At 37.9% G+C, this 14,060-nt stretch overlaps 1 protein-coding gene across 4 annotated transcripts in view; it reads left to right on the forward strand.

Annotated features, from left to right (window-relative positions):
* The window catches only part of EXOC4 (exocyst complex component 4), a 758,598-nt gene that overhangs the window by 511,348 nt on the left and 233,190 nt on the right, over nt 1-14,060 (forward strand). Inside the window, exon 11 of one of the 4 annotated variants that reach the window (XR_011539582.1) lies at nt 12,238-12,455. The exons of 1 other annotated variant lie outside the window; for it this stretch is intronic. Coding sequence is in view for 2 of the 3 variants with exons in the window: in XM_070617731.1 (XP_070473832.1) it covers nt 1,424-1,564 (141 nt within the window). In the remaining variant the exon portion in view is untranslated. Of the gene's footprint in view, nt 1-1,331; nt 1,565-12,237; nt 12,456-14,060 lie in introns of those variants that run through there. 2 more of the 4 variants (XM_070617731.1, XM_070617735.1) reach the window with 2 other exon arrangements.

Consider the following 14,060-nt stretch of genomic DNA (forward strand, 5'->3'; position numbering starts at 1 on the left):
CTCAACCATGTAAGTTCTTAGAAGTAAACTCTCATTATATTTTGGGGTATTAACTTCACCAACTATATCACAGTTTTTCCTTGTAAAAATTATCACCATGATTATTAACAACTTCTTTAAAACATCCTTAAGTTGATTCACAGAGAGGTTATGGAACACCTGGTAAGTGCTGATCATTATGGTAGAGTGGGGAATGTGGAAGACGTATGATGGTGCTTCCTTTTAAATTCTTTTTTCTTAATTGTATTGTAAGCATCATATGAAGATTTGTAATTATAAGGTAACGTCATTAAAATTCTTATGATTGCATTTTAATTTACTATAGGCACCCAGTCGTCTAGCCTTGAAAGTTTTAGGTTAATTTCTGCTTCACTTTCTCCAGAGGCAGCTTAGTTTAGTGAGTATTGTACTTGTTTCATTTCTAATGAGATTAGCTCAGATCAAAGAATAGTTTTACTTTCCCAAGGTGACGTCATTTGGATCCCAGACTGAGGTGGTATTTTTACTGGAATGCATACTAGTCAGACTTAAGGGGGAAAGAGCTCTAGTAGAAATATGGCCAGGGGGCCACCCCTCCTGATCAAAGCTGCCCGGAAAGGCTCCTAAACTGACGGAAGGATAAACTAGATGGCTTTGCCTGTTACACGCATGGCACGGACATAATATTAGCCTAACAAGATTATTTTTAGAGATCTGTGTTTTTGGTTTTATTTGAAAGACACCTGACTTCATAGATGGGCTCCTTCCCTACTTATGTGCCCAGAAAGCTAATTATTCACTTGGAGGGTAATGAAAGACTCTGCCATCTGTCTGCAGATTTAATGGAGTGTCAGCACATCCCAAATAGGAAGTAATTGGATTGACAGACCCAAAGCCAGTTATTAGACTGTTATTATCTGATTGGAAAAAGCAGGCGGAGAAGCATACAACTATAGCAAAACTAATCTGATGATGTCTGTTGTTCCCGGAATGCACAGTCTGCCACACAGAATTCATAGGCTTTAACACCCCTGCCTGGCTTAGGAACGTTTGGAGTTCCTCCTGGAAGAATTCATCTCTGTATTCCTATTACAAATCATTATAATGCAATCTAATAAAACACAGTTTGCATAAAGATGGGGCCCATTTATAAAACTGTCACTGCAGCCACTCTATTAATAGAGCCATTTTAAAGATTTATTGTGAGCATATGTTACTTTTTACAGGGGGCCAGATTGAGAGCTGCAGGATTTGAACATGTAAGAATATGCTACTGGTGATAATTCAAAAAAAATTTAAGCTATTCTGCCCAAGTAATGTCATTAGACTGTTACTCTTTTCTTACTTTTCAGGTATGATCATCAAACAACAGTCTTAATGAGACATTAAAGAAAGATGACAAGATCTAGAGCAGTGTTGCATAAAGACTCTTTTCCTTTCACAGATTCCCATTTTGCTGCCTGACACCACTGGAGGTCAGGGGACACATGGGATGGGCTAAATATGAGAGTCTGGAAGCAGAACTGGGCTCTGGAGCTTTATTCTTCTCTGAACAACTGCCTAGGATGGATCTGATGGGGGAGAGGTAGTAAAGATATTGCTTCCGTTCATTCACTAATTGGTTCAGTGAGAATCATCACCTCCTGGAGTTTCTAGTCCTCGCAGTTCATGGAGAGAACTAGAAGGGAATCCAGTGAGTTTTCATTTATTGAACAGGTATCTCTAGAGTGCCTACAACGTGTAACACACTTTTCTAGGTTCTAGGTCCACAGCTATGACCTAAAGTCCCTGTCCTCACGGGGCTCACGTTCCAGTGAGGCGAATGGAAAATAAAAAAGTAAAGATATATATGTGGTATCCGATTATGATAAGTTCTACAAAGAAAAAGAGCCAATTAAAGGAGATAGAGAGTGATTGGGGAGCAATTTTAGATGTGAGGCCTTCCTTGAACATCTTCAAAAGATGACAGGTGTGCAGAGACCTGACTAAAGTGAGAGAGTGAGTTGTGTGACTGTCTGGAGGAAGAGTAGCCCAGGCAGCGGGACCAGCACTTTCAGAGGCCCAGAGGACAGTTTAAGTATTTTTGTCAATGTTGCCGCCAAGACACCAGGTGCTGCCTGCTTCCTTTGCCTGATAAAGATCCCCAATGTTTCTTGTTTGCAAGTTAGGAAAGACTGATAATGTGTATGAAAGGGTCTTGTAAACTCTAAACTATATATAGACACAAGATATTGTTAGTAAGGTCAAGTGGGCTCTAGAGATCTTCATTGTTGTAAGCGGAGTCATTAAAAGTTTCAAAGGAATTCCTCCTTAAAGAGACTCAGTGGTGACAGAATTTTTATGACACAAATACTCTATCATTTGGCAAATTTACAAATGAATGAACAAATGAATTACTTGTTAGAAGTATTACCTACCATATAATGAGTGCCACTATATTAAAGGCACTTTGTTGTACACATTAGGTGAATATAAGGCATTTGTACAATACCCACATCATTGCCAACCTCACAATAACCCTCCAGAGAAGGTATTATTCCCCCATTTTTAGGTTAGGAGCCTGGAGGTCAGGAAAGTCCTACAGTTTATTATCTGAGAGAGCTGAGATTTTAACCGAGGGCCTTCTGACCCCAAACCGTATTCTCTGCTGTACACCATGTTGTTCAGAAGATCATACCATGGAGTTCTTAATGAGTGGCACGTTGTGTTAAGAACCATGGGCAATACAGAAAAAAATAAAAGCACATTCTCTGTACTCAGAGAAGTGAAAACAGAGTTGGGAAGAGATGATTACATGAGAAACAACAGAAGACAGTGAAAGATGAGGTATAAACACATAATTGCATTCCTGGGACTATGAAAGCTCAGGAAGAGAGGGAGATTAATGTAGGCCGGAGATAAGAGGTCTGAAGCTGAGCTTTTAGAAGACAGGTAGAATTTAGGCAGGCCATATCATAGTGTTCCAATCATATATGGGTGTTAGAATCTACTCCTGTCCCTAGGGTGAAAAGCAGATATCATCATGATTACCTATGAAAATCACTTAGCAAGTTAGAGATGAACTACTCTCTCTCAACATGGCAAATACAGTGCAGCTAGATTTTCCTCCAGTTTTTTTTCCCCTCTTCGGCTAGGCTCCAAAAGAAGTATTCATCTTATGAATAACAGGAATTATATTGCATTAAAAATACATATTTTAAAATACTAGATTACCTAGTTACACTCAGAGTAGCTAGATGCTGACACCACGAAATGTAGCCAGGACCTGAGTCTGACAGAGGGACCTGGATTCACATCTCCCTGTCCTCTTACCCTGGGACATACTCTCATCAAATAGAATAGCAGGCCTAATGCCTTGCTGTGTTTATATTGCCCTTTCTCTCTCAGCCTGTGTATTGTTGATTTCCTATGTATAGCTTATATATTCCTATATATTGAACATGCATATGCTGGAGCTTCACTGAAATGAGGTGTGTTCTGAATGAGTGGAAAAACATAAGTGAAAAGTCCAGAGCAGGAATAATTTTGGATTCTTATGAAATAATAAGGAAATGAGCATGCTGCAGAGATGTGGGAAAGTAATGGAGCCAGATCACAGGAGGGCTTGAGAACCTGACAGGATTTCAGATTCATGTAATGGAAGTAGAAGCCATTGAAGGTTTTTGAGAAATGGAATATCACTGTGAAAGGGATCTTTAGTGTAGATGATTCTGGTGGTGAAACATAGGGTAGAGAGTGAAGTGGGAATGGAAAAGACCAGTCCAGAGACAGTTATAATAATCTAGGAGAAGAGGGTATAGACCAGAACCATAGGCCAGTCATAGAGAGTGGACTTGTTTGAAGATGATTTTGTTGCCTTTTCACCTTAATTGATCTCATTAAGGCAATTTCAAGGGAATAATACACATTCACAGAAGCAGGTTAAAGACCAAGAAATTAATGCATCAGCTGGCTATAGCTTTTTGGAATCTACTTTATCATCCATCCAATGTTCTTTCCTCTCTCTTTAAATTTATACTTACTGTCAAACACATTACTTCTCCAGATAACAATCCCAGTGTAGCACTGTAAGATGGTGACATTAAATTAGGTAATGAATATGAAAGTACCTTGAAAATTCTGAAGACAAATTTAAAATATTATAATTATTTCATTTTCATCCTTTTTGGGTTCTCTTAAAATATTCAGATTAGATAGGTAGATGTATGTATTGCTTGCACATTTGAAAATAAATACACCCTTCAGTGATCCAGTTTCTAATTATTCAGATTCCTTCTGCATTTTTCTGAGAATGCCTTCTCCTAGAGAATTAATTTACCAAAGAGGAAGGGAGTCTTCCTTCTCCCTATCAAGACTTAAAATTATCACTTTGCTTCTCTTTATGATGCTCTGAATGAATGAAAGATTCACAACTCTAAGAATAAAAGTTTTGCTGTTTCGGGGCGGGCCCCGTGGTTGAGTGGTTAAGTTCGCGCGCTCTGCTGCAGGCAGCCCAGTGTTTCGTTGGTTCGAATCCTGGGCGCGGACATGGCACAGCTCATCAAACCACGCTGAGGCAGCGTCCCACATACCACAACTAGAAGGACCCACAACGAAGAATATACAACTATGTACCAGAGGGGCTTTGGGGAGAAAAAGGAAAAAATAAAATCTTTAAAAAAAAAAAAAAAGTTTTGCTGTTTTAATAACATCCCTTTTATTTTCCTTATAAAACAGTATTAAGTAATAGTCATATTATTAATCAATATTCCTGCACTGAATTTTCAGTTCTCTGATAGGTTTTGTTTCTTTTGCTTCAAAAGTTCAAGCAATCTTAGGAACAGTAGTCAAAGGGAAGTTCATTTATGGAAACATTTCATGGACATCCCCTGGTCAAGATTTTGGTGACCCAAGTAATTGACAGTGTTGACATCTAATTAAAACTTTTTTTCCCAGTGTGGTGACCTAACAGGCAGACATGCTGTATTCTCTAGTAAAATACTACAAAGTGTCAAGCACGTATAACTTCTTAAGTCAGAGAGCAAGATACAGAATTTTTAAATCATCTCGTGCTTTTGTTCCTTTCTAGTGTTATAACTTACATAAATTACCTTGGGGAATAGAATGAGTCAGCCTTGTGGTCAAAGTTGATCAACCCCATCTTTTTTTCAGATGAAAAAAATTGTTACATGACAGCTGACCAAGAGCCCCGACCTGCACAGCAGACGCGCACCAGATACTTGAGCATAGTGAGGGCAGGTGATGAAGGCATGGTGTGTGTGGCCAGGCGAATTAGAGCCTGAAGGGGGCTTTCTTTCCACTCCTTATTGCTTTCTTAACAAAACTGTTTATTTCTATGCTAATTTCCAAGGGGAGCAATGAGATGAGAGGCATGAACTGTTTGGAAATGATTTTCTTCTTGTTGGCTGTGAGCTAGACATTATTTACTAGCATCGCCTCATGCCTGTGTTCTCTTGTTGGTTGAGTATATTTGCTCTTTGTGAATAATCAATTGGCCTACTTGCCTCCCCCTGCACCACTGCATACCCATCTAATAAGAGGCACAGTGTGTCTTAGCAGCAACACTGTTTGTGATTTCTGAATACTTCCTAAAGGTAGAGACTCAGAACTATGAATTTATAAGAGCTTGCACAAATGAAGTTAGCTCTAATTGTCATGAGTAGAGAAGATACAAGCATAAAATGATCATAAACACTGGCCAAGAGCAAATGCATATATATTTTCTTCACATATGCTTAGCTAAACACAGCCCTAAGTTAGCTGGTTTATTACATCATGACCGTTTTCAAAGCTGGCTTAACGTACACGTTATGCGGGAGGTTTGCACTGAGCTTTTGCCCACACACCCTGCTAGGCCCCGAGGGGAATGCAGTGATAGAGCTGACTGATATCCTACCCTCCAAAAACCTAGAGTCATGTAGGGGGATAAGGTACAAAAACAAATGACAAAGTGATCTGTTCCATAAGTGCTGTTAGCCTGCTTAGAGTATAGTTCTTATGTTCTTTTCTCTCTCCAACAGTAGCTTTCATACTTGTTTTCACAGTAAAAATTGTGTTTTACACCAGGATCTAGTACATTCCTACATCATGTGTGTAAAAAAAACCCAAATAAATGAATAATATACACACACACACATATAAACTAAAGATTACACAAATCAGTATTTACCATTATTATATGTAATACACTGATATTTTCTATCCTATTCAGTCCACCCCACCCCATATCAGTCTCTCCCAATGATGATTGCAATCCTTTAGTTTTATTTCACAACCTCTAATAGGGTGTGAGTTGTGGTTTGGTTCAGCATTGCCTTAGCCTGAGCTCTCTTAAGAGCAGGTTCTATGTTTTATCCATTTTTCATTCTTATCATCTAGTGATGCTTGACATATAGTAGGCACACTAAATGTTTGGTGAGAGAGTGAATAAATGGGTAAGCAGATCTGCTCAGAACTAATTTTTGATCCAACCTGATGAATAGCACAGATATATTTCCTATGATCCTGACCGACAGAAATAAGAAAAGATTATCAGTGTCTCATTCTGTCACCTCTACTGAGGTGAATATAACAGGATAATGAATTATATATAATTGAGAAACAATCCATGTAGTCCAAGGGTAGGCAAAACATCTACCACCCTCAACTTTTAATACATTACTTCACTAATGGTCTCTTTTTGTTCAGCATGCTGTTGAGAAGTTTTTTCTAAAACCATGACTTAAAGGATGATATCTACCTTCAATTATTTATGGCTTAAATTAATGCAAATAAGACTATCTGGCTTGCTGTGCTGATACTCATTAATAAATATTTCACTGAGTATTAGGAAGATTCAGATTGACTAAATGAGGCTCTTTTTCAATATAAACAAAAGCCCTTGTGTTTTTTGCTACTGTGTAGGCCCGATTCTTATGTCTGGCTTTCATTAAGGCAAATGAATGTTAGATGGGTGCATCTACAGAACGATGGGTCCTCTGGGAACTGGAGTCACCAGGGGCTCTGCTGTGAAATAATCCTCTCGTTAAACCAAATTTAATCTCATTAGCAGGGTAATTGTACTGTTGGGAGAAATAGCCAACCAGGTTAAAGAGAAACCCACCTAGTCTAATTACTCTTTCACTTTTGTCATTGAAGAGTAGAACATTGAACTAGGAGGTGGAAGATACAGATTTTGTGCTTGGCCTAACATTGTGATTGAGTCTTATAAAATTCCAGATCTCTCATAACTCCTTGGGCCTGTGTGTGGCATTGGTGTCATGTTGTAACACATTCTGGAATCCTTTCCTATAGGAATAAACACAATGATACTAGAGGTTCTTGTCATGTCACTCTTTTTTATATATGCATTTTTCTCACTCATTTTTCCAACAAAGTTGTATGCATTTGACTTTGCCAGTGATTTTAAAACTACCACAATATCTATAACTTAGTTGTGAAAAATATGCCTTTCTATCTTCGGAAGAGAGTACATTGGGAAATTTTTTAGAATCATTGAATCTGTGACCATTTCCTTTACTTTTTTCTGAATTTTCATGCATATGGGCTTTACCATTTTTAGGAGAAAGAATGATGAAGCAATTAGAAGCCAGATCTAGGTTCAAGACACAATCTTAAAAACTTGATAGCAGTGTTACCTTTGGCAAATTACTTATCTTTCTGAACTCCAATTCCTTCATTTGTAAAATGGAAATAACTATCATTGTCAAAGCAGCCCGCAAAACAGAGTGCGGTTCAACGATGTGAAAGTCCTTTGTAAGTGCTAACAGGCACTACGGAAGAGAGCTCGTCATGTGTCCGCTTGACTTACAGGACTTGGCATCCCCAGCTCCTAGGACATGCCTTATACATGGCCAGTAGATGTTAGTTGAGTTAATTAATTAGTTAGATGTTTGGAAGATTTACCTCTGTATTTCAGATTGTTGCTGGGGTCTTGCATGAATGGTTATTACCAAGAATTTGTCAAAGACAAAGAGTAAAATGTGTCCAGCTGCATACTTTTTTAAAACAGGGAAAATACAATGAATATCTCCTGCCCAAGAGGAGTTTATTATATGGCTGCCAAAACAAAATACACACATGGGAAATGATATAAAAATAAAGGTATTAGTAGGTATGAATGCACATAGCAACAATCTAAAGACATAAATGCTAAATTCAAAACTATCTCTTGTGCCTGTGGCTATCATGCCTGTAGCCATAATTTTTCATTGTTGACTTCATAAAAATGAACACGTTTATGCATACTCTCGTATTGAAAATAAAGTGTCAAAGGGAACTAGCTGCCAGTCTGGGCTAGAAATTTTTTCGCAAGTTTCATATGAGACAAAGTTTTCCGAAATAATTTTTTCCATTAAGAAGTACTGCATATTTGTGCTATGATAAAGCATTCATGCCTTATGTTTTTTTCTATTGGTTTGAAAACAGGAAACATTTCTCAAATGAAACAAGGGCTTACAATGGATTTTTTTTTTTATGTTCAAATTACTTCCATTGGCTTTTTCTGTCTCTTGCATATTCAGCTGCACTTAGTAGCAACAATCAGCCCAAGAGTGTGCCTCACTGAGTAACCTGATTACAGACACCGACTGTCGGACAGCTGTTTTATCTTCTATGTGTTGTAGGTGTTTGTCATCAGCTTAATCCAGATGAACATCAGTTCTGCTGGAACTGGTAATATTGTAATCAAAATTCTTATATAGGGTCTAGTTTTTCTTTGGAAATATTATGTATTCCATCATTATAATGCCTATGTGATTGATAGATATTCACCTACAAGTAATCAGCTAGACAGGAAACTATTTTTTTTCTGTATTATTCCATATACAAATGTAATTATCTATACTTTTCTGCAGTTCAGATTTGTTAGCATAATTTTTAACTCTGATTTAGCCTTACAGGGGATATGAAAACTTGAATAAAATAGAATGGTGGGAATTATAAAGTCTCTAATTCCTATTTAGTAAGTAGAACTATAAAGAAGGAAATGACTCTGAGGCCTCTAGAAGGAAGCTAAGACAAAAATGGTAGGCGGCCAGCTGAGAAACTTAAAAATATTTAGTTTAGTTCACTTTCAATATTAGGTTGATGTCATCCCAATCTGTTTTGTCATGTTGAAACCTAGGAATGTGATATGACAATAGATGGCCAAAAATGAGACTCTAGAAAGTGGATAATCTCTTCCAAATAGGAAAGAGCTCTGTAGGATGTAAATTGGAGAACTTTGAGACATCATGAAAAATAACTTTGTGAATATTGTTGCCAGATAATTATAGGTATTGGTCTGAGAAAATGTGGATGTGGGAGCAGAGAAAGGAACCAACAGTGATAGAAGAAGATTGTCATGGCTTAGTTGAAATAATCAAGTATGTGACTAAGGAGATAAAAGTAGAAAAGTTCAGGGGACAAGAGATGTCTGTGACTTCCACATATCATAATTGTTGACTAGGGGGTCACTCCCTGTTTCCCAGGCACTTTTTCTTAGAGCACTTTGCATTCAGGTTGGCAGTTAATCAGGTGGTAATAAACATAAGAGTGGATAAGAAATAATTATAAGCTAAGTTCAGGAACAAGGTTAGCTGCCAAATAGGCTCATTAGAGATAATTCAAACTGAGTTTTCCAAAGCATGCGTTTATTAAATAGAATGAAATCCATCCTGTTGAGGAACAGTGAAGGAGAGAACCAAGTGGCCGGCCTGTCTCTTCCAACAAACGTGTACTGTAATTTTATCACAGCAGGCTCACAATTCATATTTTTGGCACATGAAATACTTCTAAGTCTCTCACTTCTGTCATCGATGCCCAAGTAGTATTCAGCTTAGGCCATATTCACTAAATTTTACATTACTGGGAGTGTGAACAGGTTTTGATTTGCCAATAGTTTGCCTAAAAATGCCTCACATTGATACATTTAACATAACGCATGCATCATTTAACTTCACAAACTTCGCTTTTTTCTTTCACTATCTCTATTCTTTTTCTTACCTTGTTTAGCCAGCCATATTTATTCCTGAAAACATAGCCTTAAAGTAATCTGTGCATTGTAACCGTTTTAAAAAGGACCGGTCTTTCAAGACAAGCCTAAGTAAGTTGTGATAGAAATGTAATTTTATCATTTCTTAAAATGTTTATTAACTGTATTCACTGTACTTGACTTAGAGTTAAGTGCTTCAAGTATGATTCAAAGAGGTACACAGTTGCTGCTCTGAAGGAGCTTAATTCCAATAGGGAGATGTATGCTATGTAATGAAGTAAAGTAGTTCAATTAATCACCTGGTTGACAGAGATAAGGGTAAACTTTCTGAGAGAGTGAGCTTTGAATTGGTCCTCGGAGGAAGGCTATGGTGAAAATGACAGGTTTTCAAACCTCCACTCTGGCTTACTTACCACGATTTAGAAAATGCCTAGATGAACTACAAGTAGACCACGTGGACATCATGAGAAGAGGCATGAAATTAAAAAGAATATGCAGGGAGTACACAAAGAGCAAGGTTTGCTGATGAGTAGAAGTGGAAATATGTTAGACGTATTTCTTGATTACGCCCTAGGTGCAAACATTATCTACCGTAAACAAGACACATTGCCTCTCTTCAAGATGTTTATAAACTAACAGAGAATACAGACAGCTCAATAGGAATATTCTGTGGACCTAGGGTGCTGTGGGGGCAAAGTGAAAGGGCATTCAATCTAGACTCAAGGGAGAAGGCCTCCTGGAGAAAGTAATATTTAAGCTAGTGGCTGTAGGGCAAGTGACATTTGGGAAAAGAGGTATGGGGAGAGTGTTCTAGGCAAATGGACCAGCATGTACAAAGACCCGGAGGCGAGAGAGAGCAGAGCATGTTCAAGAAACTCCAAGTAGTTATATATTCTGTGCTTTAGTGAGATTAATATAATAGCTGTATGTTAGCTAAATTGAAGGAAGAGGGCATTAAAGATAGAGTAACCAGTTAGGAGATTGTTTTAGAGAGGCCTGGGAAATAAATTACCTTCTATTAAATTATGTCCATTCATCTACATCATCTCATTTAATAAAAGCCTGAATTATGGTGCTGGATGTTACAAATGGGGGCACAGGGATGTCTGTCCAGGCTCCAGCAAGAAACTAATTGAGGTGGTACCCTTCATATCATATGCTATGTGAATGGCAGTCCTTGGGGCATGATTCTTTCACTGTGGATGCTTTAGTTTCTAGAATAGTGTATGGCATAAAGTAGACACTCTGTAAATATTTTTTAAATAAATGAAGGAATGAACAAGTGAACAAATGCATGAACGTAAGAAACAATATAAAGAGAATGTCTCTATCTGGAAGCTTCTTGCATGAGTAGCAAGGCTGAAAATAAGAGGAAGGAGTGAAAGATGATTAACTTTGAGCCTGAGTAGCTGGAATAAGGATGGTACAAAGATAGAGAACACAGAAGGAAGAGCATTGAAATAATAATGGGAGGGCAGCTATAAAGAGTTCGATTTTGGACAAAGTTTGAATTATCAAGAGGACATCCAGTTGAATGTATCTAACAGCTGATTAAAAATGTAGGTCAGGAGGGCTCTCCGTAGAAAACCGGGGCGGAGAGGGTCACAGATATGTCGGCCGTTAGGATGGAAGAGCTGACAACCATGCCTACAGGTCTGATATGTGCATCTATAACTGTGTATGCAGCCAAAGAAGAGGACTCCAAAAAGCAGCTGGTGAAGCCAGAGCAGCTCCCCATATATATTGCACCACCTCTCCGATCTAAATATGTTAAAGAGCAGCCTGGTAATTTACAAATGAGCTTTGCGTCCATCCGCTCTACAACTGGTCGTTATATTGGCTGGTGGAAGGGTGTTTATGACTTTGTAAAAAATGGGATAATGGATACAGTACAATTTGGAAAAGATGCCTATATCTATCTGAAGAATCCACCTCGAGATTTTCTTTCGAAAGTTGGAGTCATTACAGTCTCAGGGTTGGCAGGCTTGGTTTCAGCGAGAAAAGGTTCTAGGTTTAAGAAAATTGCTTATCCACTGGGGCTGGCCACCTTAGGAGCATCTGTTTGTTACCCAGTTCAGTCAGTAATAATTGCAAAGGTAACTGAGAGAAAGGCATATGCTACAAGCCAGCAAATTTATGAAGCAGTTAAATCATTGTGGACAAAAAACAACAAAAAAGAGTCACTTCCTGAACCTAAAGAAAAACTAAGCTAGGAAGCTCTGCTGAAATAGAAATACCTGCAAAAACGACTCACGACCTGAAACACTCAGTGCCTTTGCCAACAGAACTCAGCTCCGAAACGAAGACGAAATCAGAATCCCCTCAGGTGCTGCACAGTTTCTGCCTGACCCCAAGCTCATGGATCACGGGCAGTCCCATCCAGAAGATGTAGATGTGTACAGCACTAGAACTGAAATGGTCTGCGTAGAGAACTACCAGAGTGTGAAGCTGCAAAGAATGATGAAAACGATCGTGATGGTAACTGCGACGCACAGAGTATAAGGTAAACCATGTCTTTCCCTCACATCTTCTGATGTACCGTTTGACCAATCACATAGCTGATTAAAACACCAACTATGAACACAATCCAAACAATATTAAATGAGTGATGAAGAGGCAGAGGTAGAAGTATTAGGATGCGTTTGATGACTTTTAAGGATGTTTATGAAAAAAACAAAAACAGTAAATATATGAACACTGATGAGACTAAAATCTGAAAAACTATGTATGTCTACATATAAATATTTATACATATACACATACATAGTTGCTTTAGCTTTTCTGAATTAATGTCAGCTAAATTAGAATGGTATGTGGAAGGATGTGTTCCCTTCTTCCCATTTTTTTTCATTTCCCAGAGCTGGAATAAAATATCCATACTTTAAAACACAAACAAAAAAAAATGTAGGTCAGGCGCTTGAGGAAAGAAGTCAGAGCTGGTGATGAGGTTTATTATATTTCAGGAGAAAGAATTCAGTCTTTGGTATAATCAGATATTTGTATTTAGCAATATTATGGTCCTCTTAATCCACACGAGGTTCCATTACATCAGCACACACTCTAGGGTTTTCTGCATGGACTTCTGTCGATTGTCCTCCCCTTACCAGCCCCCCTCAAAAGTCCTAACCCTAGGGGTGAGCATTTAGGGCAGTGATCTTAGAAGAGTATGTTGAATAGAGGGTGGTGAAATCCAGTGTGGCTTCTGGAGACGAACCAACCAAGTTCAAATTTTGGCCCCATCACTTACTTAGCTATATGACCTTGGGAAAGTGCTTAACCTTTCTACGCCTTCATTTCTTCTTCCAAATGGCAATTCTAAAAGCAATTTACTCCATAGTGTTCTAAGGAATAAGTGAAGCAAAGCATGGTGATTACCTAAAACAGTGTTGGCATACTGTAAGCACAATATAACTGTCGGCTAATAACGTTACTGTTATTTTTTCACTTCCTCAGTTTCATCAAATGTAAAATGCAGATAGTAATAGTGCAGACGTCATAGAGTTGTGAGAATTGCATAAAATAATCCATATAAAGCTCTGCGGTCAAGACATGGTAAGAGCCCAATAGCTGTAAGCAATTACTAATACAGCTCCTACTCACATAGCAACAGCTAGAAGATTTGCCAGATTCCCTTGTGTCTTGCATTGGAATATCTAAAGGCTAAACTGATATGGAACACTTAAAGTATCTTTAATATGTTACACATAAGTTACGTGTGATGTGATAGACATTTTGTAGTAAGTTGCAATTTTTCTTGAAAATTTTTCTGACATCCTTTTATAAAAATATATAAAGGAGAGGTTATTTTAATATAAATCAGATAAATGGGAAAGATAAAAATGGAATTCCAGGCCTGTTGGAAAAGTAGGGTTATCGTTTTGTCTCTGAGTTTTATATTGATAGCCCTTATTTATTTATTTATATGTGTGGGGGGTTTTGTTGTTGTTGTTAAAAAAAGATTGCTTGATATTAAGGGTCAGAGTTTGAGTTACTTCAATTTCCAAATTATATGCTTAAAAAATTTAAACAGCTGTCATTTTAAAGAGGCTTACTGCATTTTACCTAAAGTGCTTTTCAGTCTGAGGGAGCATTTAAATGTAGTCACAAA

This window comes from Equus przewalskii, chromosome 4 (genome assembly GCF_037783145.1).
Source record: "Equus przewalskii isolate Varuska chromosome 4, EquPr2, whole genome shotgun sequence".
NCBI lineage: Eukaryota > Metazoa > Chordata > Mammalia > Perissodactyla > Equidae > Equus > Equus przewalskii.